This window comes from Eucyclogobius newberryi, unplaced genomic scaffold (assembly GCF_026437365.1).
Source record: "Eucyclogobius newberryi isolate DKJ021-1_F unplaced genomic scaffold, fEucNew1.0.hap1 SCAF_20, whole genome shotgun sequence".
NCBI classification, from domain to species: domain Eukaryota; kingdom Metazoa; phylum Chordata; class Actinopteri; order Gobiiformes; family Gobiidae; genus Eucyclogobius; species Eucyclogobius newberryi.
In genome coordinates this window covers 16,845,646-16,871,651 of record NW_027315835.1, presented here as the reverse complement: position 1 = coordinate 16,871,651, position 26,006 = coordinate 16,845,646, and the positions used below count along the sequence as shown (strand labels likewise).

General features: G+C 39.9%; 2 protein-coding genes across 3 annotated transcripts; one reads left to right on the top strand and one right to left on the bottom strand.

Annotated features, from left to right (window-relative positions):
• Positions 1 to 3,004: 3,004 nt before the first annotated feature.
• Positions 3,005 to 8,832, bottom strand: znf281b (zinc finger protein 281b). The gene is made up of 7 exons (XM_072455647.1): positions 8,670 to 8,832; positions 6,467 to 6,963; positions 6,268 to 6,381; positions 6,063 to 6,186; positions 5,627 to 5,710; positions 4,806 to 4,924; positions 3,005 to 4,723 (listed from the first exon to the last, which is right to left on the bottom strand). The coding sequence occupies exons 2-7, from the start codon at positions 6,893 to 6,895 to the stop codon at positions 3,137 to 3,139; spliced, it is 2,457 nt and encodes an 818-aa protein (XP_072311748.1). The 5' UTR covers positions 6,896 to 6,963; positions 8,670 to 8,832; the 3' UTR covers positions 3,005 to 3,136.
• Positions 8,833 to 13,188: 4,356 nt separating this feature from the next.
• Positions 13,189 to 25,801, top strand: LOC140369032 (G protein-activated inward rectifier potassium channel 1-like). Of its 2 annotated transcripts, XM_072456240.1 has the most exons (3): positions 13,190 to 14,192; positions 21,521 to 21,737; positions 23,665 to 25,801. In XM_072456240.1, the coding sequence occupies exons 1-3, from the start codon at positions 13,524 to 13,526 to the stop codon at positions 24,324 to 24,326; spliced, it is 1,548 nt and encodes a 515-aa protein (XP_072312341.1). In that variant the 5' UTR covers positions 13,190 to 13,523; the 3' UTR covers positions 24,327 to 25,801. The 2 variants fall into 2 exon arrangements, with proteins under 2 accessions (XP_072312343.1, XP_072312341.1); XM_072456242.1 differs by lacking the exons at positions 21,521 to 21,737; positions 23,665 to 25,801 and adding an exon at positions 20,405 to 20,459 and having other exon boundaries at positions 13,189 to 14,192.
• The last annotated feature ends 205 nt before the right edge of the window (positions 25,802 to 26,006 follow it).

The following is a 26,006-nucleotide window of genomic DNA, read 5'->3' as shown; positions in this document are numbered from 1 at the left end:
AGGGTAGGTTAAACACAATTCTTCACAAGCTGCCTCTTGATTGGTGGAAAATTACATTTTGTATTTTACTTTCGGAATAAGGGTTCCGATTGGAATCCTGTAATAAAACAAATAAGGTGAAATAAATACAAAAATAGGAAAGGCTTCAGTCTATGTATTTTTATGTATTACATGGAGTTTGTCAGAATACATTGTTTTAAAGGATGTTTTAAAATAATAAATATTTGATGTTAAACTAGATTTTTATCTCCTCCAAATGCAGTCTTTATAAATGTTGCCATGTTCCTGTTTTTATCTGAAGGGTTTTATGAGCATCGGCGCATGGCGTGTCAACACGAGATGACTGGGCTGCAGCTGTGGCTTGAAGTCCAAAGTCACTTGGGAGTTATGGTCATCTTGAGCCCACCCAATGCACTGTTCACTACTCAAATGGAACCTTAACATTAAAGGGGGAAACAGTAGGTGATTAACAAATAGGAAATGTTTAAGTAATGACATTTGTTATAGTTTTTACCAAAATACATTTGCATGTTAAGAAAAAGTTTGTTTTAATGTCGAACCAATTTATTTTTATGACCGATGTGCCCATTAACAGCCATTGTAAAGACTGATAGGTAACATATTACAAGGAAATTGGACATTCAATTCTGATTCATGAAGATAGTAGACCAACAGCGACCAAAGTCTTTATTCTTTAAATAATAGTTTTTTCCTCAACAGTGATTTAATTTTGGAGCCGAGGAGGCACATAGTTGACAGAAGACATTTTACTGTTTTGTGCCGTGTTTTTAGGTCATTCTGACCTTTTGCCCATGAGACTAAACAGCTGCATAACAAGGAAAGAAAAATCTGCTTTCATCACAAAACTTAATTCAATCCATTTTGTGTTCACTCAAGTACAGCACAACACATTTTATAACAAAGAAATTTATTGACTTCTCTAATCGTTCATCTTCTCAATAACAAGTAAAGCCTGGAAAAATCATATCACATAGGAGGGGGGTCTAAAACAGAAGGGAGTGACTTCTGCTACAAAATTTGGTATTGAGGCGACAAGTCAGAAAAAGCCATACAAAAATGTCTTAATCATGCATACTGGAAAAACTCAAAATTTGAGACACATTTTTAGTGTTTTTTGTAAATTTTTGTAAACAATATCCTTCTAGAGATCATACAAAAACACATTATGGCGATAAAAATAAGGGATATAACATGAGAAAAAATTATGTTCTATGAGGCATCTAGATGCAACACTGCTTAGTCAATGTTTTTTTTTGTTTTTGTTTTTTACATAAAAAGAAATAATACGTTTGCGGAGTTGTTGCTCAATAGATGTAAACACAAGCAGTGTTAAAAAGATTATAGAATGTCAAACCTATACTACAAATATGTCCACTACATACATAAAATGCATGTCCCTGCTTCTTAGCTTTAGTGATATGAGGTATATTAAGGTCAATCGTATCATTTTTTTTCTCTTTTAAAAGCATAGTGTCCGCACGAAGTGGCTGGTCTTTGTTCCCTGTGATAGAAGCAGCTTCAAAGTCTCTTGGCTGTGGTGCTAAAAGACGTGGGCCCGTAAGTTCAAGAAAATGCTCACAGGAAATCGACTAAATTACATATCAACCCTGGCTGCTCGGGATAGAGTGGCTTCAGCCATGGAAGACAAAGAAGGCCATTGTTTATTCTTGTGAGAGGAGGGATATGTTATGGGAGGGGAAACACACAAATTATACTTTCTAAGCTGCTGAAGTAGCTATTGCAGTGATTTGAAAGGGAAAATAAAATGAGGGGGACAAAGCAGTGTTCAGGTCCGGTGATTACTTGCCAAAATTGTTTGCTACAGTGATCTGTTGGGGTTAAGGACAATAAATAAAGGGGATTTGTGTATGCATCCAACATATGCCCGGCTTCAAAGTCAACGAGTGATCCAGCATGTCAGCCTTGCTCTTAGAAAAACAAAATACAAAGAGGTACTTTTAAAATATTGTATAACAAAATGATGGCAAATTATCTTTACAACCCGATACACCGTAAAAAAAAGAAAAGAAAAAAAAAGGAACTCCCATATAAACCTCGAAACCATTGAGATCCAAATCCATTTAAATGCCCATGGTGATGTCTAGACTCAACTATCAAAACCCCAGACCCTCCCACCTCACCCAAACCCATTCACAGTTTTCTCCTTTTAAAATAAGAAGCATAATAGTCCTGTATGCTAATTGTTCAGTTCACGTCATTTCCAATAATGGTTTGTTATTTGTTTTAAAAAGTGCTTGTTTGATGCCTTTGACAAAAAGCAACAGCAAAAAGTTATGACAGTTGTCCAGAAAACAAGGATTACAGATGTACAGTTTAAGGGTTGGGGACTATTGCGTGTTCAGTTAATGAATAATATTTGTCATTAGCCAGTGGTTGCATATGATTCTTTGTGATGGCATGTCAACTATACACTACGGATTTAAATAACCAGTTTCAGCATGTAAAAATAGCCCTCAGAATTAATACAGAGGTTTTCTGTAATATGACAATAGTACCATAATTTTGACAAGACGCACAACTGAAAGTGAACAATATTTTGTAATTTGACCTGGCAAATTCAAAAAGAAAAAAAAACAAACAAAAACAAAGCTTTGTAGTCAAAGTACACATGTAAAAACTGTGCTAATTGCATCTCAATACAAAGTCTTATTACACAAATTTGCCTTTTCCTGAGTTAATACGTAACAGACAATATATATTTTTGCCATTTGACTTCTGGGCCTTTCCCTGCCAAAAGTGTCATTATTGAGATCAACATTATTACTTAACAATGGCATGATGATTGGTAAAACACAAGGGTTCAGAAAACAAATGCAAGTTCATAGCTACCCTCTAATGTTTTAAATTAAATTTAAAGTCTACAGTTTACGATCATATAAAAATCACAAATCTTAAAAATTACCGGTAGGTGACTAATTACATGATAAAAATTAGACTTAAAAAAATTGCATTTGAGGCCATGAAAGACCCTCCCTGGTCATTTTGTACTAACATTTTATGGCAGTGTTTAAAAGAAATGCTACAAAAACAGAATAAGGATGGTAAAAGGGCCGTGTGGACAGTAACAGGACCCTGGTTGGACCTTGCTTGACCCTTATCTGAAACTTTGGCTTGTCTGGGTTTTTGATCCTGTACTGACTGTCTCGCTTACATCAGCTAACAAACTGCTGTATCCTGAGAATTCTGGAGTCCGTATCCGGGCATCCACCTCTGTGCTTGGGTCGCTCCCATAGCTCAGAGGGGTCCTGCGCCCTGATTTGAACTGTGATCCAAAAGCCTGGGCAAAGTTCTCGATCTGGTAGGTGGTTTCTTTTGGGATATTGAGCGGGGACAGCTCTGAGAAGCTGGAGCCATTGGTGGGTGCAGTGCTGGGCTCTGTCTTGGCTGCCTGGCCCTTGGCGCTCTCTGCAGTGGCCGTCAGGTCTTGGGGCGGGAGGCTGAAGGCCCCAGGGGAGTGCTGCTTGTCCAACTGATCAGTTAGCTCCTGAGATGGCGTCAGCTGCTGGTGGCTACTGGAGTCCAGGCTGAGGTGATAGTTGTCCTGGGATGTTAGCATGGCGTAATGGGACTTGGAGGACGATGAGGAGGAAGCGGAGGACGGGACGATAGTGATCGGGGAGGAGACAGCAGCAGGATAGCAGTCCAGAGGAGATGTGGTGTACACGTGCTTATCTGAAAAAAGAGGTCCCGTAGGACTGGAACTGTTGGACAGCAAAGGGAAAGGGCCTGAGGAGCCCAAGCTGGGGAAAGGCCCGCTGTGGCTGGTGCGCTCCAGGGCCTGCAGAAGGAACTTTGAATACTCGCTCATCACTGCCGTCTTATCGCCTCCATTTGCTACATCATCCTCAAGCTCAGGCGTCACCGGGGCAGCAGGCTGAAGGTCAACGTGATGAGGATGGTCTGACAGGTCAAAGGTCACGTCGTGATGGTGTGCCGATTCAGGCTTATGGCTATAATGATCTAACAGGCTCTGCAGGACCTCGTCTGGAATGCCCGACTTATCATGTTTGAGCTCTAAAGGAGAGTCCAACATGGCCAGAGTGGGCTCAGGGCCCAGGGAGCCCTGGATGACACTACCTGCCTGGGTTGCCATGTGCAATGTCCCTGCGCCATAGTCATTGTTGACCGCATGGAGGTAACGCCTCTTTTTAACAAACTGCATTGCATCATCATAGTTGCTGGTGGTGGTGGGACCCTGCTTAGTGCCGCCTGTTCCTTGTAGCAGGTCTAAACTATCCAGACCTGAGCTGTCCACGTGATCCATGGAAACAGCTTTCTGGTCCAACAGTTTCTGTCCCCCAGTGCCTTCTTCTAGGGACAGCAGCCCTTTATCCTGGCTTTTCCGCCCAGCTTTTTTAAACACCAGTTTAGGCGTGCGGCCATGCATTGCAGTGGAGCCAGAGGGGTGCTCCATGCTAAAGTCCTGCAAGCCCATGCCATCAGAAGAGGCTCCAGCCACAGATGCTGAAGTACTCTTCTTCCTTTTCCGCTCACCTGCCTCTCCGTTTTTGGACTTTGCCCTCTTGCGTCCAGAGGTGGTAGCGTTTCCCTGAGTGAGTGAATAGCTGCCCTGGCCTAGTTCGGCCTCACTGAGCTCCAGCATGTTTGGGTCTAAGCCCTTCTTTATGGCTTCTCCACAAGTCCGTTTGTGCTTCAGTAACCGGTCTGTTCTAGAAAAAAACTGGAAAGAAAAAAAAACGTATTATAATTTTTAGTTTTAGTAGTAGTAGTAACACAGCAATGATTGAGTAAGAAGGTCCTACTTGTTGGCAGGTGTCACATCGATATGGCTTTTCGCCACTATGTGTCCTTTTGTGTCGCTCCATATGGTACTTCTGGATAAAGCGCATGTTGCACTGGTCACAGCTAAAAGGTTTCTCACCTGTAAAAACAACCCAAAGAAAAAGGAGCATTAATGAACAACCTGATTCAATTACAATTGTAAGGCATTGTATTGATGTTGCTACACAAAATATAATAACTTATTTATTTCTATTTACCAGAGTGGGATTAGATGGGTCTCATAGATAAGCATTAGGTGTAGCTTGGCTACTGTGTTATAGTATGCATTTTAGGAACGCAGTGATGTGACGCATTACTGTGAAAAGGAGCATATTGAATGTGCTAAAAAGACCATTTCAGTTCTTGGTGTTATGCCATTTGAGCCAGTTTAAACAACTAATGTGTCGTTTACCTCAATTTTAAAAACACCTTAATAAAACATAAAAGTACACGATGTATTATTCTATTCTATACAATATTGAAATTTAAGTAATCAATGTAATGTAACTTTTTGAGGAAGTAACCAGGTAGCCTAATATATATTTTTTTCAACAAATAACTATGGTAGCAATGTGCAACTAATAATTTTTTGTAAGTAACTTCCCCCACACTTTTAATTGCAAGCTGCAAGCTGTCAAAAGTAATTTAGTAAATGTGTGAACATTTTGTCAGTGGAATACTGTCCGTCTATTGGATTTTACAGTGGAATTCCAGTTTTAGTTCAATTTCAGCAAACAACAATGGGACTTTCTTCAACCAGGGACTGCATTTTTTTTTTTTTTTTGCTAAAGAAGGAACATACCACTGTGGATCTTCTCGTGCCGCTGGAGCAGGTACTTCTGAATGAAGCTCATGTTACACTGACTGCACCGGAAAGGCCTCTCACCTGAGCAGTCAAAAAATTAAAAATCTATGAGCATACAATATACTAATACACTGGCTACATAACTCAAATACATTTCTGTTTTGACCTCAACGTGTAGTCACGTAAATTAGTTGAAACTAGAACTAAACGTGAGTTCAAAATCAAATGCTTTGTACAGAGTTCCCAGCGTAAAGATGACTAACTTACCCAGCAAACTATAACTTATCACAGAGTCATGCTTGATTCTTCTTTGAGGCCAACCAATTTAGAATTACAAGTTCAATTATGGAAAACGTACAATGACTTGATATGATTTAACTTGATTTACAAATGGAAATACAATTGATAGACCACAGTAAACACAAAGACTCACCTGTATGTATGAGCACATGCCTGCGCAAGTGATAAGAGCTGCGAAAAGCAGCGTTACAGTGCTCACAGATGTGTGGTTTAGAGTTAGGCGACAGACATACTCCATCTGCATCTATCATCATGGACTACAATCGGACAATGTAAGCACTTGTTAAGAACAACAATAAGCAACATTTAATCGTGTCTAAAAGCTTGTATAAACCAACCTTGGTCGGGTCGTTGCGCTTCCTTCGAGGTTTGCCGCCTTGTCCATCTCCATTGCTTCTTCGCCCTCTTCTGGCAGAGGAATCTTTAGGCTCTTTACCTGTTCTTCCAGGCATCTATAGACATTGACAAAGTGTTGTTGAAGACAGGAATACAGAAAGAAATAGAATATGCTTTTACCGGTTTCCCCGGACCACGCACGTTTATGAGGCTCAAATCATGAAGAAGCATGTTCTGGTGATTTTGGTGATGATTGCTGTAGGACATTTCTGGCATATCAACACTCTTCCCCGCGCCCCCTCCAGTACAGTTCACAGGCACTCCTCCGCTCCCGCCATAGAGGGGCATGCGATAATCAAGCTCACTTATCCGCTCCTGCTTAATGCCCATGCTGTGTAGGAAGCCCCCTGGGTTGGTAACAGCATTCCCCTGATTCTCTGGCGGCGAGTCCCGTTCCTTTTTCAGAATCATTTCCTGTGGAAGCTCGTTCATAACTGATTGGGATGCCAGTCGAGTAAAGCTGGTGACAGGAGGCAAGTGGCTGAACATGAGCATGCCTGGCGCAAAATTGGGGTCCATTCCACCGTTGCGCAAAAACTCATTGCCTAATTTGTCCTGAATTATACTCATGATGGTGTTTGAAACTTCAAACAGAGGGCGGCTGATAACTCTACAGGGAAATGCAGGAAGTGGTTAACCTAAAGAAAAAACACAAAATAAGCAAGAGTTTGTGGTAGAACTGTCAATAATTTCTTCAAGGTACAGAATTGGAGGGGGGAATGTTATTAAACACTTAACAAATGTGGATGTGTGCGATTTTTACACAAGAAACAATTGTTCATATGAGAAAAAGTAGCCCAACTGTCTCAAGGTGCAGACAGCTTGCCAATAATGTATTCCCATTGTCACTGTTCACGCCAAAATCTAGCTTTATCGTGATGGCAACATTTGAGATCTAAAGCTTAATGTTTCAGAATATTTTCCTTTACACAAGTAAACTCAAAACGAATATCTTACACTAAGTTAGCTGGATCTAGACACGTTATTACATAGAGACGTACATTTCAGTGACATTATTTAACGTCAGAATTGTATCTGTTAATGAGTTTTTGAGATACATAATAGCAGGCTAGTTAGCTCGCTGCTTAGCAAAGCTGAGACTCAATCAAGGAATATGCACACATTTTCTCCAAAACAATTGCACACCAAACAAGACTAAAAAAAATATTCAGAGCAAAATAGCTTGTATAAGTTGAAATTGCGTTGTTTTAGAATAATTTGTATATATTTTAAAATGCACCATTTTAAATTCAGGTTGAAATTTGTATTATGCTGTGGTTAGCACAATAAGGCTAATGCTAAAATGAGATATGGTTGCATTGACCTGGCCCATCTAAGGTTAGATATTCAAACGTATCTAAAGCGAAACAAATGCATCAACATAAATCGGCACATTATCCGAAGTGGAGCGTATTTTAATTGCCGAGCTTTGATGACGCTCGTGAAATCAAATCTCTCTGAACACACTGCTGCTGGCGCTCTATTTATTGATAGCTAACTTTAGCAGCAACAACAACCGGATCAGGCATTCCACTGTACACACTACTTCTGACAAACGTGGCCCTCATGAGGGCTTCATATCACATGCTCGAGCCAGATAGGAATACACGAGTTTCGAAGGTGTGTTGATAACAAGTCTCGGCCATGCTAACGCTAGCTCGTTAGCTGTAGCCCGTCTGAAAACCCGCATTACGGGACTGCACAGAGTTTAACTCACGGTGCCGTCAATTAGTTTTTTTTTACTTCGAAGATTTTGATTCAAAGTTAGCGTTGATTAAATTGTAACATTTCGTGCAACCTAACCCAATATTGTTTTAATATACAATGTGTCGGTGTAATCCCTCATTCGTCCAGGCGTGTTAATATACAATAATTTCCAGAGTCGACATGCTAACATTTTAACCGGATTTGAGTAATATTCAATAAAAATAAAACGCAAATGAATAAGCCATACTGATTGAAATTAGCTTTTGCACTCAATTAACACTTTGAAGAACTAAAGACCATGGGCATTGAAAACAGCATGTGCCGCTTTGTGGCTTTATTCCAACTGAAGAGGGATCTAATGGTTTTAGAGAATGATTATTAGTTTGTAAGAGTATATTTAGCTCCAAAACTAATCTAATTCAAACTGCACGTTGAAACCTCTGAAATTAAGACGGCAGAAAAGGGTTTGAGCGTGTGTAAGCTGCTTGATTTAGACGAACACTGACCCATGCAGGAGAAACAATGATGCTCGCAGGGCTCGAGTGCATCTGCGCCGAGACAGACAATCCCCTCGCCTTTATTTCAACTATCCCTCGCTATATATACAATTTAAACTGTGGTATACTTTTGCACTTACCTACACATGGCCGCCGTAAAGTCAAATCGCACATATATCCCGTTCGTATTCACCGATTGGAGATTTTATTGCCAAAACATTGTTCTCCGGCGGCTGCTGCTTTCTTCCATCTTGTCCTGGCGCGGGGAATTGTGGGAGTTTGTGGCGGACGGGTCGTGAGAGGAGACAGCAGAGGAGCAGAGGCGTCACAACCATGATCACAACACTGGACTAATCACAAGCTTCATTCACACGCTGCACTACTTTACTAAAACTAAATTCACACACTCGCAAAACCTATGGAAAAAGCTTATAGCAGGCTGTTCTGCTTTTATTATACCATTTAAGATTAACACAGGAAAGACTCACAGGAGTGTAAAGAGAAGTCAACCAGATACAGTCTAGATACAGGCTTTTTATCACTTTTTCTGATGTGGCTGTAGACTATTTAGGAAACAAAAGTGATAGCCAATAGGCTTTTTATTATATAGGTTACATAGGACACAATTAGGCTACACCTGTATTCATTAAGCTGGGTGTATGCATTCTAACTTAGCAGTAGGAAAGTTAGAGGTCCTAAATATTCAGCAAAATGTGATTTCTTTGAACCTCAGCTTAGGTCATGATTATGAATTTATCGCAATTTATGAAGTCATGATGTTTCTGCCTGCTTCAAGTTGTTCCTGATCCCAAGAAGCCCTTGATCACATGACTACAGGCCTGTGGGGTTGAGGTCTGTAGTCATGATGTCATGTGAGCGTCTGGTCCTGCCCCACCTCAAGCCGATCACTTCTCTCCTCCTAGATCTGCAGCAAAACACCTTCAAAGTCAACAGATCTGTAGACAATGCCATCATCCTGGTCCCCGGGAATCTACGATCATATTTGTGGCTCTTGATTCAACACCATCTTCCCTGCTCTGCTGTAGGAAAAGCTCTCTCAGCTCAACATGCCCGACTCCACCTGATGGTGTATCACTGACTTCCTGACGAACAGGACACAGACACTTGGCGGACACTTGGACTATCAGCACGGGAATCGACAGGGCTGTGTAAAATATATGTTATCTGTTTTTTATTATTATACTACTGTACCTAATCTGCTTCTGTAGCTAATCTGTGTTGCAACACTGGAATTGTCCCATTGTGAGACAAATAAAGGTTATCTCATCTTTTCTTTTCTCCCTACACAAACTGCTTCTCCCCCAGGCCCAATGCCATAAAACTAATCAATTGAAACTGATTAGCCAACAGGAGTGTGGTGGAGCGTTGTTGCCCTGGTTCAGTGGCAACAACCTGGAGGTCAATGCTCGAATGATCGTGGTCTTCAGGAAAGTCACAGACCCCCTGTCCCTCCTTGCCCTGCAAGACTTCCCCATCACCACCGTGGACTCCTTCCGCTTCCTCTGCACCATCACTATGGACCCCAAGTTGGAGCCGACCATCATCTTGCTCATTAAGAAGGTCCAGCAGAGAAGATACTTCCTGCGGCATCTGGGAAAAGCAATGCTGCCAATGCAAATTATGTTGCAGTTCGACACGGCAATCATTGTGTCCACCCTCACCGCCTTCATCACCGTGTGGTTGATATATTTTTTGCACACCCATATTATAATTTTGATCAGTTTAGATTTTCACTATTGCTATTAATTGTTTGATTGTTGATTGTTGCGCCTTACCGCCAAAGCAAGTTTCTACTTTCGGAATTTTGTGTTCTGAATACATGAAGGCCTTATATTAGATTATATATTACATTCCTAAGCACTGATTCCAAACCTTTTTGTCTCGAGTACCCCTAAGTCTCACATCCGAGCACCCAATAACTTGGCTACTAGGCAAATAAATAGGATTACTGCAGTAGTGTATTATATTTTCTTGTTTTAACGAAAGCTAGATGTAAAACATTTTCATATTTTTCAAACATTTAAAACCACCCATGTACCCCCTGGCAAGTATTTGGTTGGTTGGTGAGCCTGGAGGTTGTCCGCTAAATGGTTGGGAAAAACTGATCTAGAAATCTAGCTTTTCTAAGAATTCACATTTCACAGTGATTGGCTGGATCTGCCTGTCCCTCAAACACACATTATTTGTACAGCAGAAGGCGCCCTAGAATATAGAATTGCATCATCTGCATACAAGTGGATGCTACTGTGTTTTAGATTATTGAGCTTATATACATTATAAATCAAAGAGGTCCAAGGACAGACAGGAACCTTTGTTAAGATAAGAAAATTCAGATTGAAAGCCATCAGTTTGAGCTCCATTTATGCAGTAATTTGCAAAAAACTTTTTTAGAATTTGTATCAAACCCAATAGCATCCAGACGATCCAAGAGAATACAATGATCCACATAATCAAAGGCCTTTGACAAATCAATAAAAACAGCAGCACATTCTCCATTATTGTGCTATGTTGATATAGCAATATCATTTATAACTTTGTTTGCGACTGGTAGCTATTTGAAATAATTAAGAATATTTGGTTAAGAAACCATGCACCTGGTTACTTATTAGCTTCTCTAATAGTTTTGCTAAGGTAGGATAATTTTGAGATTGGACGGTATGAATTATTAAAATAATTATTCTGGCCTCCTTTATGCAAAGGGAGAACAAAAGCAGTTTTCCATAGTAATGGATGATTTCAGTTTAAATTGTGACATTAAAAATATAAGCTAAACTATTTTCTATAAGTGGAGCTGATAACAACCTAGGTTTGAGGGTGACATTTTGTATTTATAGAGAGCAACATATTTAATACTTCATATTGTGTGAAGGGCCTAAGGGAAAACACTTGATTATCTATATTCTCATGTATTGGGGCAACAGCAGTAGATGGAGCTGCATCATCAAAAATATTTCCAACATCAGCAGAGTGCTGGTTAAATGCATCACAAAGACTTTTGCGTTACAAATAGTTAATATGATTGTATAACCTATATATTTTGCCGGCAATCCCTGTGTGTTGCTGAACATCAACATAATCGTTAAGTAAAATATGAAATAAACAAGCAAAGTAAATGCGTTTGACTGAGCTTTATTTATCTTTTATGTTAACAAATGATCACAGTACAATTCCATACAATAAGCATGTGCAAAGCAAATTTGTGGATTGGCAAGAGCACTGACGCTCAACAACAGAACGCGCTTGTTTTAGCACTGTAGTTTATTTATTTATTCATATCAAACTCTCCACATCGCTGTTACCCAACATTTACTCCTCAGATACAAAGTAGTGGTTATAATAAAGAAGAAGGAGTATTTCAAAACATGAATCAAAAAGTGTATTTGTCTTTGGTGTGAGGACATGGGTCACTAGTTTCACAATGCACACGCTCACCTGCCGAAACAAGGGTGTGGTGCCACGGTTCTCTGTCTTTACTCTGCAACTGGGAAACAAACCTGGCTCTTGGATTGTGGTGAGGAGATGAAACCAGCAAAGAGATGATGACCTAACCAAAACTAATGCGTTATTGATTTGAAAAAGTAACTAGTACTAGGTTACATGGGTGCACAAAACGCTTTACGTTCCGTGTTACTCTAAAACAGCCATATTCTAACGCGTTACCTCCAACTCTGGTCTTTAATAATATAATTTGGTAAAAGGGAGCAGAAGTTTGTGATATGGATTTACCTGTTTGACAAAATGTTGCAGAATCGCTTTGTTGGGCTCTGGAATACTAATGGTAAAACCAATGTCACTCTTGAACAGATCAAACAGAAATTGAATTCAATTTATTTTTGTAACGCCCAAAATCACAACAGCAGTTGCCTCGGTGGGCGAGTGAAAAACGGATTAAACAGTGTCCATAGGGACGAGGGGCGATGTCTGAGGGTCCCCTGTCCCTAGACCCTCCTTCTCGGACAGGGAAAACTACAAAAAACCTCCTTGGCAAAAAGTAGAAACCTGGAGGAGTTCCACAGTGAAGGAGACTCCCTCAGACGGACAGGCAGACAGAAAGTATAGCTACAAACAGAAATGCTAATACAATATTGTTTTTATAAAAATGACCCACTACAATATAATCAACAGCCAAACATGCTCTTGCCTCCCATTTGCATGGATGACATCATCATATTTCAGAGTCTGGCTTATGTGACATAGGCTTTGTTTGGTAAATGTATCAATAGGAAACTTGTGGGCAGTATTACACTTCACAGTTTCACTCTGCATATGTCCTGCATAATGGCACATTTAGTCTTATGTCATTTACATTTTAGGATAATCACCGATTTCGTTGAGACTTAGAAACACAGCCGTTGACATGCATTGCCACTAGAGAGAGCCAAACAATCACAATTAAACATCAGGCTTCATAAACTTGTGAAGCATTTGTTTGCTCAAGGGACACGCTTAGCCTGTTGAGGAAATATGAAAGACAAAAAAAATGAACCAAATGAAAAGCAAGCACACTTCCACGGCCCATTTCTCTCCCGTGGTTTTCGCTCCACTGCTTTTATTGCTTTCCTTACTGGCCGTGAGCAATAAGACCTCCCCTTTTGCTTTCACCCCCACGAGCGTCCCACTCCAGTTAAAGAGTGAGCCTCTGCAGTCACTCTACGATCTTTAATTGGAAGTGGAGCAGAGCGCCTCCACACAAGGTGAAACAGCAGTAGAGCCATTGCTCCCGTCTGTAAGATCCATCTGCACATGGGAGTTTCTATTGCACAACAATAACGCACCGGCGAATAAAGGCGTATTTCTCACTTTGGACCGACCTTTGAGTAACTTTGGTGGAGGACTCTGGACAGCGCTCTTCATAGATCCAAACAGGACCAAGGGCTCTTTATTTGCAACCTTCGAGGGGCGCGCACTGCAGGGTGATGGTTTTGTGTGCCAAACTTGAGCAAAGAAGCTGACAACGAACCAAGGACCACACAATGTCTGCAATACGCAGGAAATTTGGAGAGGACTATCAGGTGGTAAATACCAATCAGGGCATGACTTTTTCAGCACCAATGAAGAGGAAGAGACAGCGTTTTGTGGAGAAGAACGGCCGCTGTAACGTCCAGCACGGTAACCTTGGAGGGGAGACGAGCCGGTACATCTCCGATCTGTTCACCACGTTAGTGGACCTAAAGTGGCGCTGGAACCTGCTCATCTTCATCCTCACCTACACTGTGGCATGGCTGGTCATGGCATCCATGTGGTGGGTCATCGCATTCATCCGTGGAGACCTGAGCAACGGCGGCCACGACGCGTCCTACACCCCGTGCGTCGCGAACGTCTATAACTTTCCCTCTGCCTTTCTTTTCTTCATTGAGACGGAGGCCACCATAGGTTATGGTTACCGGTACATTACCGAGAAGTGTCCGGAAGGCATCATTCTGTTTCTATTCCAGTCGCTTCTGGGCTCCATTGTGGATGCGTTCCTCATCGGCTGCATGTTCATCAAGATGTCCCAGCCCAAGAAGCGCGCGGAGACGCTGATGTTCAGCCAGGACGCGGTCATCTCACAGCGGGACGGCAAGTTGTGCCTCATGTTCCGAGTGGGAAACTTGAGGAACAGCCACATGGTGTCTGCACAGATTAGGTGCAAACTCATCAAGGTAGGTCACCTCAGAGGGCCCAGGCCACACTGTGTATTGTGACTGACATTTACTCTCTGAACAAACTCTCAAACATGCTGTGGCTACAGTCAGAATGTTTTTTTATAGGCTTAGTGCTGTTGCATTTGTCAAAGCATATAAAGCACTATTTTAACTAAAAGTGAAATATAAACATATGTGCAATTTATTTTATTTTATTTTGGGCCTACAGTTTTTGGATTGTCATTCTAGCCATAATAATTAAAAACTCCACATGTGGACCACTAAACGTTTGATTTGATGAATAAGGGCCCATTTATGATTGGACCCTGTCTCAGTTGTATGAGGGGCTGAGTGTGTTTATTGTGAAAACCAAAGGGTCAACAACAGTCACAGAGTCAGCAAAGGTCAGTGTCTGCGTCAACTGTCAGTTAAACACATCTATCTATCAAAAACAGTCTCCAGATCCAAGTAATTACTACAATGGTAATTTGTCATTTCTTAGTCCATGTTAAGAGACATTATTACAGATTTAGAATTGCAAAGTTACACCAAAACTAAAAAAAGGAAAAATAAACGAATACAGATTTGAGCAGTTAATAGGATTAAAGCCTTTGATACGTATTTCTTTGTTCAACTTGACCTGTAAATCAGCATCTTTACTTGCAAAACAACACTTGTAATTATAATAAGGACATATGCAAATATTTTAAGGTTAATTTGATGCACAATACCAGGCCTACATATTTATCTAAAATAAAGTTTTTTGCATGCAACATTGTTTATTATGTGACTATTTTTAATGTTCTGACGTGCACTTTGAGCCTTTTGTCTTTCCTATGTGGGTTTTAACTGCAAATGGTAAATAAGCTAAACTAAAAACGAATTGGCTGCAAACCTGGTTTGATGAAGCCATCAGGACAACAAAAAAGATCCTGTGGCCCCCAAACCGGACACCCTCTGATCCCTTACTGCGGTTCCCTCCGGTCCCACTTCTCACAGTCCCAAACCGTTACCTTACTTATTAGTTTTGGACTACCTTCTTGTTGGCCCACCAGCCACAGAAAGAACCATAAGGGGCCAGTGCAGTGTGCCTGGGCCGTACAAAGATTCTGTGCACAGAGTAGCCTATTGATAGGAGGAGGCACAACTCAACTGTTCATCTGTTCCTCTTAGCCTGGGTCATGTGTGCGATCCCGTTATCCGTTATTCAAACCCTGCTTTTAAGAAGGCTATACTCAAATCTTCACGGTCCTTGGTCCCAGATTTGGCTTTCGGTTGTGCTGGTTGCCATTTGCCTGCGCTACAGGGCTCATATACGTACATCAGCTGAGAAACACTCCAGATAGACAAATACTTACATATGTGTTCAAATTCCAGGTGAAAAAATGCTAAGAGAACTTGATGAGCTTTACTCCTCCCTTTTTCTCTGCCTATATTCACACGCATATTCATACATACGCATATGCATATTCATTCAAAACAACAAGACAAAGCTAGTAAGTATTAGATGATTGATCCTCCTCATATATTAGCAAAAAATGCCTTGCCTCATAAGTGGATCTTTGTCCTGGGCGTTAGCGTGAGCTCATGTGACTGTTGTGACAGTTGTGGTCGGTGCTGCTCTCGTTGCTGCCACACAGTAGCGTGACAATCTCAAGTGACAGTGTACTTTGTGGAGCTGCGGGGAACACCAGGAATATGTTAACATCATCAAAGCAAACAGGTCACTCTAGTGGGTTCGAATAGTTTTAAATATGTAATGGGGGAAACACGTTGAATTGCTGATACACAAAAATCTCAGATACAGCATATATAATTGCATAGTGTTTATAGTGTTTTATGTGTAGCATTTATTCACCACTATAATTGCAGACTACATGGATGTCTAGATGAAAATACACAAAGCTAACTCCATGTTTAAATGATACTTTATGGATCTGTTGCCTTATTGCCCTGTTGTAGAAAGAGTGGCACATCTAGTATAGAGATAAAGTACAACTCAAGGTCACTGTCAGGCAGGTCCACAAAGCTGACCGCTGAAATGAGGCGTGCTGCAGTAAATTCTAATGCCGGCGCTGTGTAAAAGCACGGGGACAAGCTAACCGCAGTTGTTCAGCATGTCACTGGTAGTAAATTCCCACAAAACATAGAAACGGCCAAAGGAGAGTGAGGTGGAAATGGAATGCAAGGCAGGAGATCAAAGTAATGGAAGAACTTGATTATAGTGTTGGTAATACATACGTTAAGACTGTGTAAAATGTGAAAATATGAAAAAAAAACAAAAAAAAAACACAGATCACAGATTATTTTGAGCAAATGTTTAATTTGATAGCAGCACAAAAACAGAATAAAAATACTTACTTGTAACATTTAAATTCCATTGTCAATTACCCATTTTTATTTATTATTATTTTTACAATTCACTTAATAGGCCTGTTGAAAATATTTTTGGGCAATTAGGTTTATGTGTCTTTCAACAAACTACATTCCTCCCAGATACCAATATTCTGTATCCCATCTCATCCTTGACACTGTTTTTAACATTTTATGTAAAATCGTGAATCAAAGTGGAGTATATTTAGTGTTCTGGAACAATGTGACTGATCTGGCAGGACATTCCCTACATTTGCAATGCATATATACGTCCAACTGCCCTTGCTCATCCATAAATATTGAATTAGATGCCGTTAAAAAGCACAACAGTGAGGAGAGAGGTGCCATGTCCTCCGGTGCCCTGGCGGATACGACGATCTGTAAACAGAGTGGATTTGCCTTTGGAGTGATTTGTAGACATCTGACTTCCCAAGTACTTTACCACCGCCATTCGGTAACGGACAAGTACACGAGGGCATGGGGGGGACATCCGCGGCGCTGCTCTTTGTGAGGGGAAGGGGCTGGTCATAACGGGACAGCCCACAGCAGGACGTTGGCGATAAGGAGACATGAGGCGATAGAGGCTCGAACTAGACAGGAAAGAAAGAAGACGTGTCAACGCGTCTCACGAGGAACTGCTATTGTCAAAGACTGAACGACAGGCAGAAGATGTGGGAGGGGGTAGACAAAAGAGGCACTAGTGTTCAGGGTGTAGTTAGGAAAACAGGAATAGGGAAGAATATTCACGGTGCATCGATTTTACAGTTAATTCTGAATATAGATGTCAATGGTGCAGCACAGGCTTGGAGATTTCTCTGTCAATTTGATGAAATATCTGTCCCCATCTTCTTTCTTTTTTAAAATTGTTTTCTTTATTGAAATAATAAACACAGACCAATCAAAACTTTGTGTGTGAATACAGATACAGTCCAGTAACATTGTCAAAAGAGAAAAAAAGAGAAAAAAGAAGAGAAAAAATAAATAAATAAATGAAAAGACAGAGAAGAAGAGAAGAAGAAAAAAAATAAGAAAAATGAAAAGAAAGTGCGGAGAAAATACAAAGTGTGTATTGTTTGAGATTACCGTTTTTAGAATAATGCATCCAAATGAAAATAAAATACAAGGTTAGAGCACACCTGATCCATAATGTGAGTCCCATTTCGTCCAGTTCATGTCAAATTTGTCCATTTCCAAGTTCAGTCCATATGTGATTTTTTCCATTTTCCGTACGTCCATTATGATGTCGGTCCAGTCCTTTATTGCTGGTGCAGCTGTCCCCCATCTTCAATCCCATTTCATCATCCAGAAATCATACAATATGGTCATTTATCATATGGTCATTGCTTTTGTACAACTGTTGTGTTTATTATTCATCGCCCAGATTTAGCTAATGTGGAATCCTTAACTCGAGATGTCAGACAGGATTGAAGGATGGCTAAATCCTGCTTGTTTATGACGGCCTTTCATCTGGTGTCTCTTTGCATGTCTTTAAAAGGACCTGGTCCCATAGGGGGAAGGTGTATCTCAGGTGGTCCGCTAAATGAAGCACCCTCTCCTTCAGGTCCTCTTCCAAAGGCCATTAATTTCCCCTTGTGGCCCTCAGTGTTTAGCAGGTCTAAGCCGGAGCACAACAAAGCATTCACCTTGTTAAAACCATTCACCATCAAAGCAGACCTTTCTCCTTTGGTGAGCAGGATTTTGTAGTGATAGTGGTCGTTTTTTTTGTTTTTTGCAGCGACGTTGTATAAGACAATATAAATAGTATCTAAAAATGTCTTCCCACTATTGAGTTTTAAGTATTTTTGTGCTCCAAGCGTAGACAGCCAACAGGGTGATAATGATAATAATTAACGTTTTACACTTACTAATGCTTGCACTATGCTTGACACGCCTCTCAAAGCTCTGTACTGTAATTATAACCTTATAATCCACCATAAGTTACTGCTGTAATAATTGTACCCCTCATTCCAGTTGTTGATTTTTGCATCTGCTCATCTCAAATAGGTTTTATATACAGACTGTACAGTTTTAAAGCCACTCAACCAATCTACTTTATGTAATATTTTATGTAAGATGTTTCTAAATACAATGTCCTGCTTAACCAGAATGAGCAACACGACCAGGAGTACAGGGGTCTCATTTATAAATCATGTGTGCGCGCAGTTTGTGATCTATAAAAAAATAAAACTTGACATGGAAATGAGCCCAAAATGGTTCAAAAACTCCGATTTGCACTTTGTGGGTTTCAGAAATGAGGCAGAAAGCGATCTGAGCCAAGAGAGACAAGAAGTTTGCAAGTTTGAAGAAGTTTGTGGATGTTCGTGTTTCATCCGTACGTACTTTTTTGGTAAGAAGTCCATGTAAAGTTTTATAAATGAGACCCCTGATCAGTTGCAGGCAGAAGTCCAAATGAATTAGTGACACCTGCGGTAAATAAATGTGAAACTTAGACAAACTTTATTGAGCAACAAGAGAAAAATACAATATAAAAGAGTGAAGGGTGGTCTGGCCACTCTCCTGTATCTTGTATAGTTATTAAGATTAAGTAGTGAAATAAAAACGAAATATTGGCGGGGCAGTTCCCTCTTGGCAAGGAGTTTGTGGTTTATTCCCCAATTGGACCCCTGCCGTGTTGCTGAGATAAGTTCCACTCAACATAATGACAATATAAAGTAAATGTACATAAACTGCATAATTCAGACAGCATGATTTTTCGTCGGGCCCCATCACCAAAGTACGACGACAGGAACCCTCAGCGTCGCGGGCCAGGGATCTGTGTGCAGGCGGTCTAACTGTGAAATGTCACACCCTTATAGGGCTTCCACTTCTCTGTGAATGCAAATGACAGTCTGTTTGCCATCTGTGGTCCGGGCGCTTTCCCCATTCCTCTTTCATTCTCTCAGCCGGGGAACAACTCTGCAGCGAAGCGTACAGTATAACAGCTCCAGACTCTGTCCCAGCGCAGGTAGATAAGTTAGATCCACAAGGGACACTGAGCTTGATTAGCTTTTTATTTGTTATTATCGTGGGGAAGCAGACTGTTTGACTTATGTCGTCACTACAAAGACAGCTAATTTTGAGACGCTTGCTTTCCTTCCTCAGAAACTCACTCTTTCTGAAAAGCCTAAATGGAATCTATTTGTTGAAAATAGTATGCTGGAAATCTAGTTTGTGCTGTTAATTGAACGTGGATGTGTTCGTGGCAGTTGTCGTGGCAGTTGTCCTGGCAGTAAAGTATGCGTCTGTGTACTGGCTTTATTGCAATAATACTAGAGGGAATACATTTGTTATATGAACAGAGATGTGGTGAGTTTGACAATTTTGACAAAAAAATACAATAAACAACATCTGCACTAGTGTAAAAAAAGGTCAAACTCAAGTTCAACACTACAAAGGCAGTCTTGATACTTGATACCAATTTTGATACCACAATAACTCTTTTTTTTATACAATAGAATGTATTATTTAACACCAATTAATAGTAGTTTTTGTATTAATATTACCATTCAAAACTATTCAATAAAGGTCAAACTTTGTCCTTCTTTTAAGTAAAATTGTTTTAAAAATGTTTGGACTAGTATTAATTTTGATACTGGTTTGAATATTGATTAGTATCGATGTAGTATTTTGACAACCTTCACATGCACTCCACTCTTTTTACTGCAATTTTCTTTTACATAACTCAAATCCCACCCTTTATTATCATTAACAAATCAAATATGAACCGAAGTATCACGCTCTCGTCCCAGTTTTACATTTTTAATACTAGAGTAAATAAATAGTGCGCAGGAACTCACACATACAGTATATTACGACTGTGAAGATGCTTGCCAGGACATATCTATCATATCTTCCAGAGCTGAGGTGTGAGAACTGCTGATGCTGCCGGTGGTGATGGGGCGAGCCAAATGCTGAGGTCGTAATAGTGTGGAGGAGGGTGGATCTATTGCTACGGTGATAGACAGTCAGATCTAGATAGGAGGGATGGGTCTAGATGCCTCAAGATGTCACATTAGAGAACGATCTTGGGATTTTCTGCTAACTATCTGCTCCTAATATGGTTCACATGACATGAAATTGCTGACGAGTGCAATCATTATCATAGTAATTGGGTGCTGGCAATGCTTTTTATCAGAAACTATTTATTATTACAACGACAATTATTTTAGTATTAATTACATGAAAATGTTCTTGTTCTTATGGACCTCCAGACTCATCTCATCCAACCCTTATAAAATAGATTATAGATAACAGATTATTCATATAAATGTTGCTTTATTATTAATGAAAAAAAATATATATATAAAAGAAACACATAGTTATGGTTTGGACTGAATAGAGGGTCAGACGACGAGAAAAGTGGAGTCTTATATGCTCAGTTTGTTTATTGTGTTTTTCGATAATTTGCTGCATAATGATAATAATTACTGCAAATCGCTTGTATGAGGTTATTTTTTTCTCTAAAGATATCATTTTCTATGCCAAATGAGTCAATGCTGTTACAAGGTTGAAACGCATCTATCTTCTGTTCCCTATCAACCAGGTTTCCCCTTGAGAGATTTCAAATCCACTCTTTCCCCCTGTTAAATCCCACCACCTCCAGCCCATTTCAGGTCAAAACGTGTCAAATAACCAAAGAAAATTGCCTTTTCTTGAACTCATTTCCTGTAACCCTCAGCATCATATATTGCATTTGGATTACACCAGAAAAAAAACCCCAAGAACAACCAGTGTATGTGCGAGGTTTAAAAGACACCCTGGAGATATCCTAGTTATCTGTAGGCTCATAAAAATGCTGACGCTCTGAACAGAAGATCTTAAACGATTTTTCAAACATAAGAGCGTAATGACTTGTGATTCCTTCTGGTAGTTGCATCTTAAAATTAAAATTCTAGTCAAGTCTTTCAGTGCTGTAGGGATTGTAATGTGGGATCCAGATGTCAACCTAAACTGTTGCTGTTGTGTCTTTGCAGTCGCGGCAGACTCCAGAAGGTGAATTCCTGCCTCTGGATCAGTGCGAGTTGGACGTGGGGTTCGGGACAGGGGCCGACCAGCTCTTCCTGGTGTCTCCACTGACCATATGTCACGAGATCAACACCAAGAGCCCGTTCTTCGACCTGTCTCAGCGCTCGCTAATGAATGAACAGTTTGAGATCGTGGTCATTCTTGAGGGCATCGTCGAGACCACTGGTGTGTGTGTGTGCTGCTCAATAGACTCATCGAAATGGAATTATCTTTATACTTGTATTCAAAGACCAGTCAGTAATGATCAAAGTATGAACAGCAGTATTAGTGTTTTATAGTTTAAAAGTATCGGTCAACATATTTATACGAATGACCTTTATATAGTTGAAGTAAACCCTGTGACGAGCTGTAACAAGCAGGAGAAAATGAATGAATAGCAGCAACGTGCAATGCCACAAAAATAATATATTTCTCCCTTAATATTCTATCTGAGATTGAGGCAAATATTTGGAATTCTTGATTGAACAGAAGTCCAAAGTAATAGAGGCTCCACAAGAGGACACAGCAGGGTTGAGTTTAATTAAGTGGTATTACAGCAGGATTAGAATTTATATCCTCATTGTCCACAATTCAAAACCAGAATATCTAAAAAGTAGTGGATCATTTGAACAGAGCGAGTACACAAATTAATTCACTGGGCATTGGTTTAATTGTATTTATTTATTTTTATTTTTTCCTTTTAAGCAGTGTGCATTTATCCAGACTTGTTACTGACACAAACAAAACATAGTGACATTATTTTTAGAAAACTGTCAGTCATTTCCTGGTGCACTCACTACATACATATTTTAATAGCAGTTTTTTTTCCCTCAAATCATTAATCTCATCAATTACTTTTCATGGAGCATTTTTGTAGTGAAATAATCATTTTTTAACCACTTCAATTTCATGGTCTTTAAATATTTAACAGCTGAAACTAATCTTTATTTCCTCATATCATCTATCCTTAAGATGTTTAACATTTCATAGCATAATAACATTTCAATAGAATTATTATATACTATTTTAGATGTAGAAAATATCACACAATATAATAGTATCAGCATTAATATTATTTTATACAATATTTAACGTGATATTGTTGGAAGTCTTTGGATAATAATGAAATGCTTCTTTTTTCTTAAACAAAACATTTTAATGAATAGTGTCAGTATTTAGAGAGACATTACTGGCAAAACTCTTTGTTTAAATGTTCTTGTTTTTTGGTCAGTTTATGCTCTCAAATTATAAGATTTTACATGAAAACCTAATTGCTGAATCTACTCTTATTTATTTAATGGATTCTACTCACATCTATTGTAACTTCAAAGGCTGTTTTTTAAATGCATTTTTATCCTTTAGGGACATAAAGATCTACTCTTAAAGCACCTACACACACCAAATTTTACATATCTAATTCTAAGCCTGATTTATTTATGTTTTTATGTCTAAAAATTTGGTGAAATTAATATAATTTTCAGTCAGATCGAGTTTACAAAAAACTAAATAAGACAAAATATCAGTAGATTTTTTTGTATCTTATATGTCAACAAAACCAAGACATTTGAACCTGGCTCTAACATGTATGTAAGTAAACCACAGGAGAAGAGTCAAATTGATATCTTTAAATGTAAGATTTGTTCCTATTCGCCTTGATAAGTTTGACCAGTTATTTCTTCATGTCTGCAAGGCATTAACTCGGAGCCTCTTTAAAATACGGTGCATTATTCACTGTGACTCCTTATCAATCAAACATTATAGGTTTGTGGAGTTCAGTGTATTTCCCAAGGACATAATTAAAGTATACCCTGGTCAAACCTTCGCGTTTGAGGGCAAATGCTGAGTCACTGCGGCCCAAAGTCACTATAACAAAACACTTTATGAGACAATAAATGCTTCACAGTTTTATTATTCTGTTATCATTAAGGAAACAGTAGATGATATGAGGAAATAAAGATTGGTTTCAGCTGTTGAATATTTAAAGACTAAGAAATTAAAGTGGTTAAAAATGTATTATTTCACTAAGAACTTTATGAGACTTTGACATTGCATTATCACAATATTGGCAGTAATATAATACCTCTAATGCTTTTGTCTTGTGCTTGAATTCTAGGTATGACCTGCCAGGCCAGGACGTCCTACACTGAAGACGAGGTTCTGTGGGGTCACCGCTTCCTCCCGGTCATGTCGCTGGAGGAGGGCTTTTTCAGGGTGGACTACTCCCAGTTCCACAACACGTTCGGGGTCCCCACTCCCCCACACAGCGTCAAAGAGCAAGAAGAGAAATCCTCCATAACGTCCCCCATCCCCCAGCCCGTCGCACCCACGCCTCCGTCACCTTCACTGGGCAACAGCGGCGGACGCGCACCCGGGCGTAAGGAGCGGCTCTTGTCGGCCGACTATGCAGTAGATCACATGGAACAAGTCTCCAGGATACCCCCAAAACTCCAGCGAATGAGCTCCACCAAAGAGGAGCACCTTTGGAGAGGGCTGAAGACGGGCTCGGTGCTGCCGGGGGGTAAAGCCTCCAGCATGGGGGACTTGCCGCTCAGTATTCAGAGGCTGAGATCGAGCTCCATCCCGGTGGTGAGGCAAGGACATTTGGAGGAGCAGGTGCAGCTGTTAGCGCTGGATGGAGAGGCGGAGGAGATGGAGGTGGAAAGAGACAGACTGGTGTCGCCAGGCATCAGCACCATCACACAGGCTCCGATGGGAGGGGGGCGGCCCGAGGACAACCTGCCCCCCAAACTACGCAGGATGAACGCAGACCGCTGACTCGTGACTCGTTTGTGGGCATGCAAAAAAATGTTACAAAAAAAAGTTAGGGCACTGTGTGGGATGTGAATTTAGGGGTTTTATATTCAAACTAGGGGGGCAGGTAAAAACTAATATTTTTCACTTAATGATTTTAAGGAGAATTGCCATAAATATAGCGAGATAAGCAGAAGTATTTCACAAATATAAATATGGATTCAGTGCTTTTTGGATCATTCTTCCAGCCTTCCATCTGCGTGTGAAATCACATTCAATGAAAAGACAGAAACCGCATGTAATTTGCACATTTAATAAGGCAGCAGCATCATTTATAGATTATCAAAAAACATCTCCAGGTGATGAAACCAAGGCGTAAACACACACAAAAAAATGAGCACGTCTAAAAAATGCTTTCATCATCACAAACTAATGAAAAACAGCTCGAGGATTAGTTGGAAATCATTTATTTTCAATTGCCAACATTTCAGTATGATTGGCTCACATGAAAATTGTATTTCTTGGACGGTATTAGGTGTAATAAGTGTGATACAAATTGATAAAAGACTGACTAAGCTGGAAAACCTTGTGGATCAAGAACATTTCCTGAAGTTAGTCTTTGAATTCATCCAATTTCTACTAAAGCAGGTAATATATGATTTGTTAATCCTCTGTTATTGCCAGCTAACTGTAACCGACATATTCACATGAGACAGTATTTTGCCTTAGCTTTTTTCTGACATCAAATATTTTATAAGATGTTAGAATTATTACCACGTTATTATATTTTTCTTGTTTACATTTCACACTGTAGCCCAAGTTATTTTTAGTAATGGGGGCGACAAGACTCCTACTTGAATCAGGCGTAACGGGCATTTAACAAGGACTACTGTGTTTTAGATTTCTACCGAACACTTTGACCTTTACTTAGCAGCGCTCAGTTCAGTCGCTACTATTAGAAGGGCAGCACTAATAAGCCATTCCTCCGCTCATACTGTGAGTCATTTTTGATAGACCGCCATCTGTGCCCGCCCCACGGACTCCTCACACTTTCTCTCTTTCTCTAGCTTATTCCTTATGAAATATTTCTTAACGTTTGAATATTTTGCGGTTTGTAAAGCACACAAATGTCGGACGTGTCAAACCTTGTAGTGGCCAGGCATAAGATCAAGATCAAACGGTCAAACATTATGCAAAATGTATATATACTACAGCTTCATTTCTAGCGAACGCGACACAAAAGCTCTATTCGTTTTCTATTCTCATCAAATATTTGACTGATTCTGTATTAAAGAGACAACCTTTTATCACTGGTCATAATGTTATGCCTGGTTGTTAAGATGACACAAGACTGAGCAACTTGTACCGCGTTTCTTGATTAAAATATGGATTATTTCATGTTTTACTATACGGTGCATATGCTTATTATCTGCATGGGTGGATGATATTCCACGATGGAGCGATACAAATGTAAAGCATCTCTCCAGGACTGCAGGGATGTGTATTACTTCTACAGAGAATTATTCAAACTGCTATAAAAATAAATGCTTTTAAATCAAGAATGAGTCAGGTCTCTTTCTGTCATTGAAAACGCGACATGTTTTGTTGAGCCTGTAGTGTATAGAGAATTTCACATATTTGAGGAATCCAACTGTTAAGAGGGTTAACACTAAAGCCACTATCACACACAGAAGTATCTGAAGT

Excerpts from the sequence above, each read along its gene's own strand:
- LOC140369032 (XM_072456240.1), top strand. The coding sequence starts at position 13,524 with ATGTCTGCAATACGCAGGAAATTTGGAGAGGACTATCAGGTGGTAAAT. Across the intron at positions 14,193-21,520 it reads TTAGGTGCAAACTCATCAAG|TCGCGGCAGACTCCAGAAGG; the intron begins GTAGGTCACCTC and ends GTGTCTTTGCAG. Across the intron at positions 21,738-23,664 it reads GGGCATCGTCGAGACCACTG|GTATGACCTGCCAGGCCAGG; the intron begins GTGTGTGTGTGT and ends CTTGAATTCTAG.
- znf281b (XM_072455647.1), bottom strand. The coding sequence starts at position 6,895 with ATGAGTATAATTCAGGACAAATTAGGCAATGAGTTTTTGCGCAACGGT. Across the intron at positions 6,187-6,267 it reads AGCGCAACGACCCGACCAAG|TCCATGATGATAGATGCAGA; the intron begins GTTGGTTTATAC and ends GTCCGATTGTAG. Across the intron at positions 4,724-4,805 it reads GATGTGACACCTGCCAACAA|TTTTTTTCTAGAACAGACCG; the intron begins GTAGGACCTTCT and ends TTTTCTTTCCAG.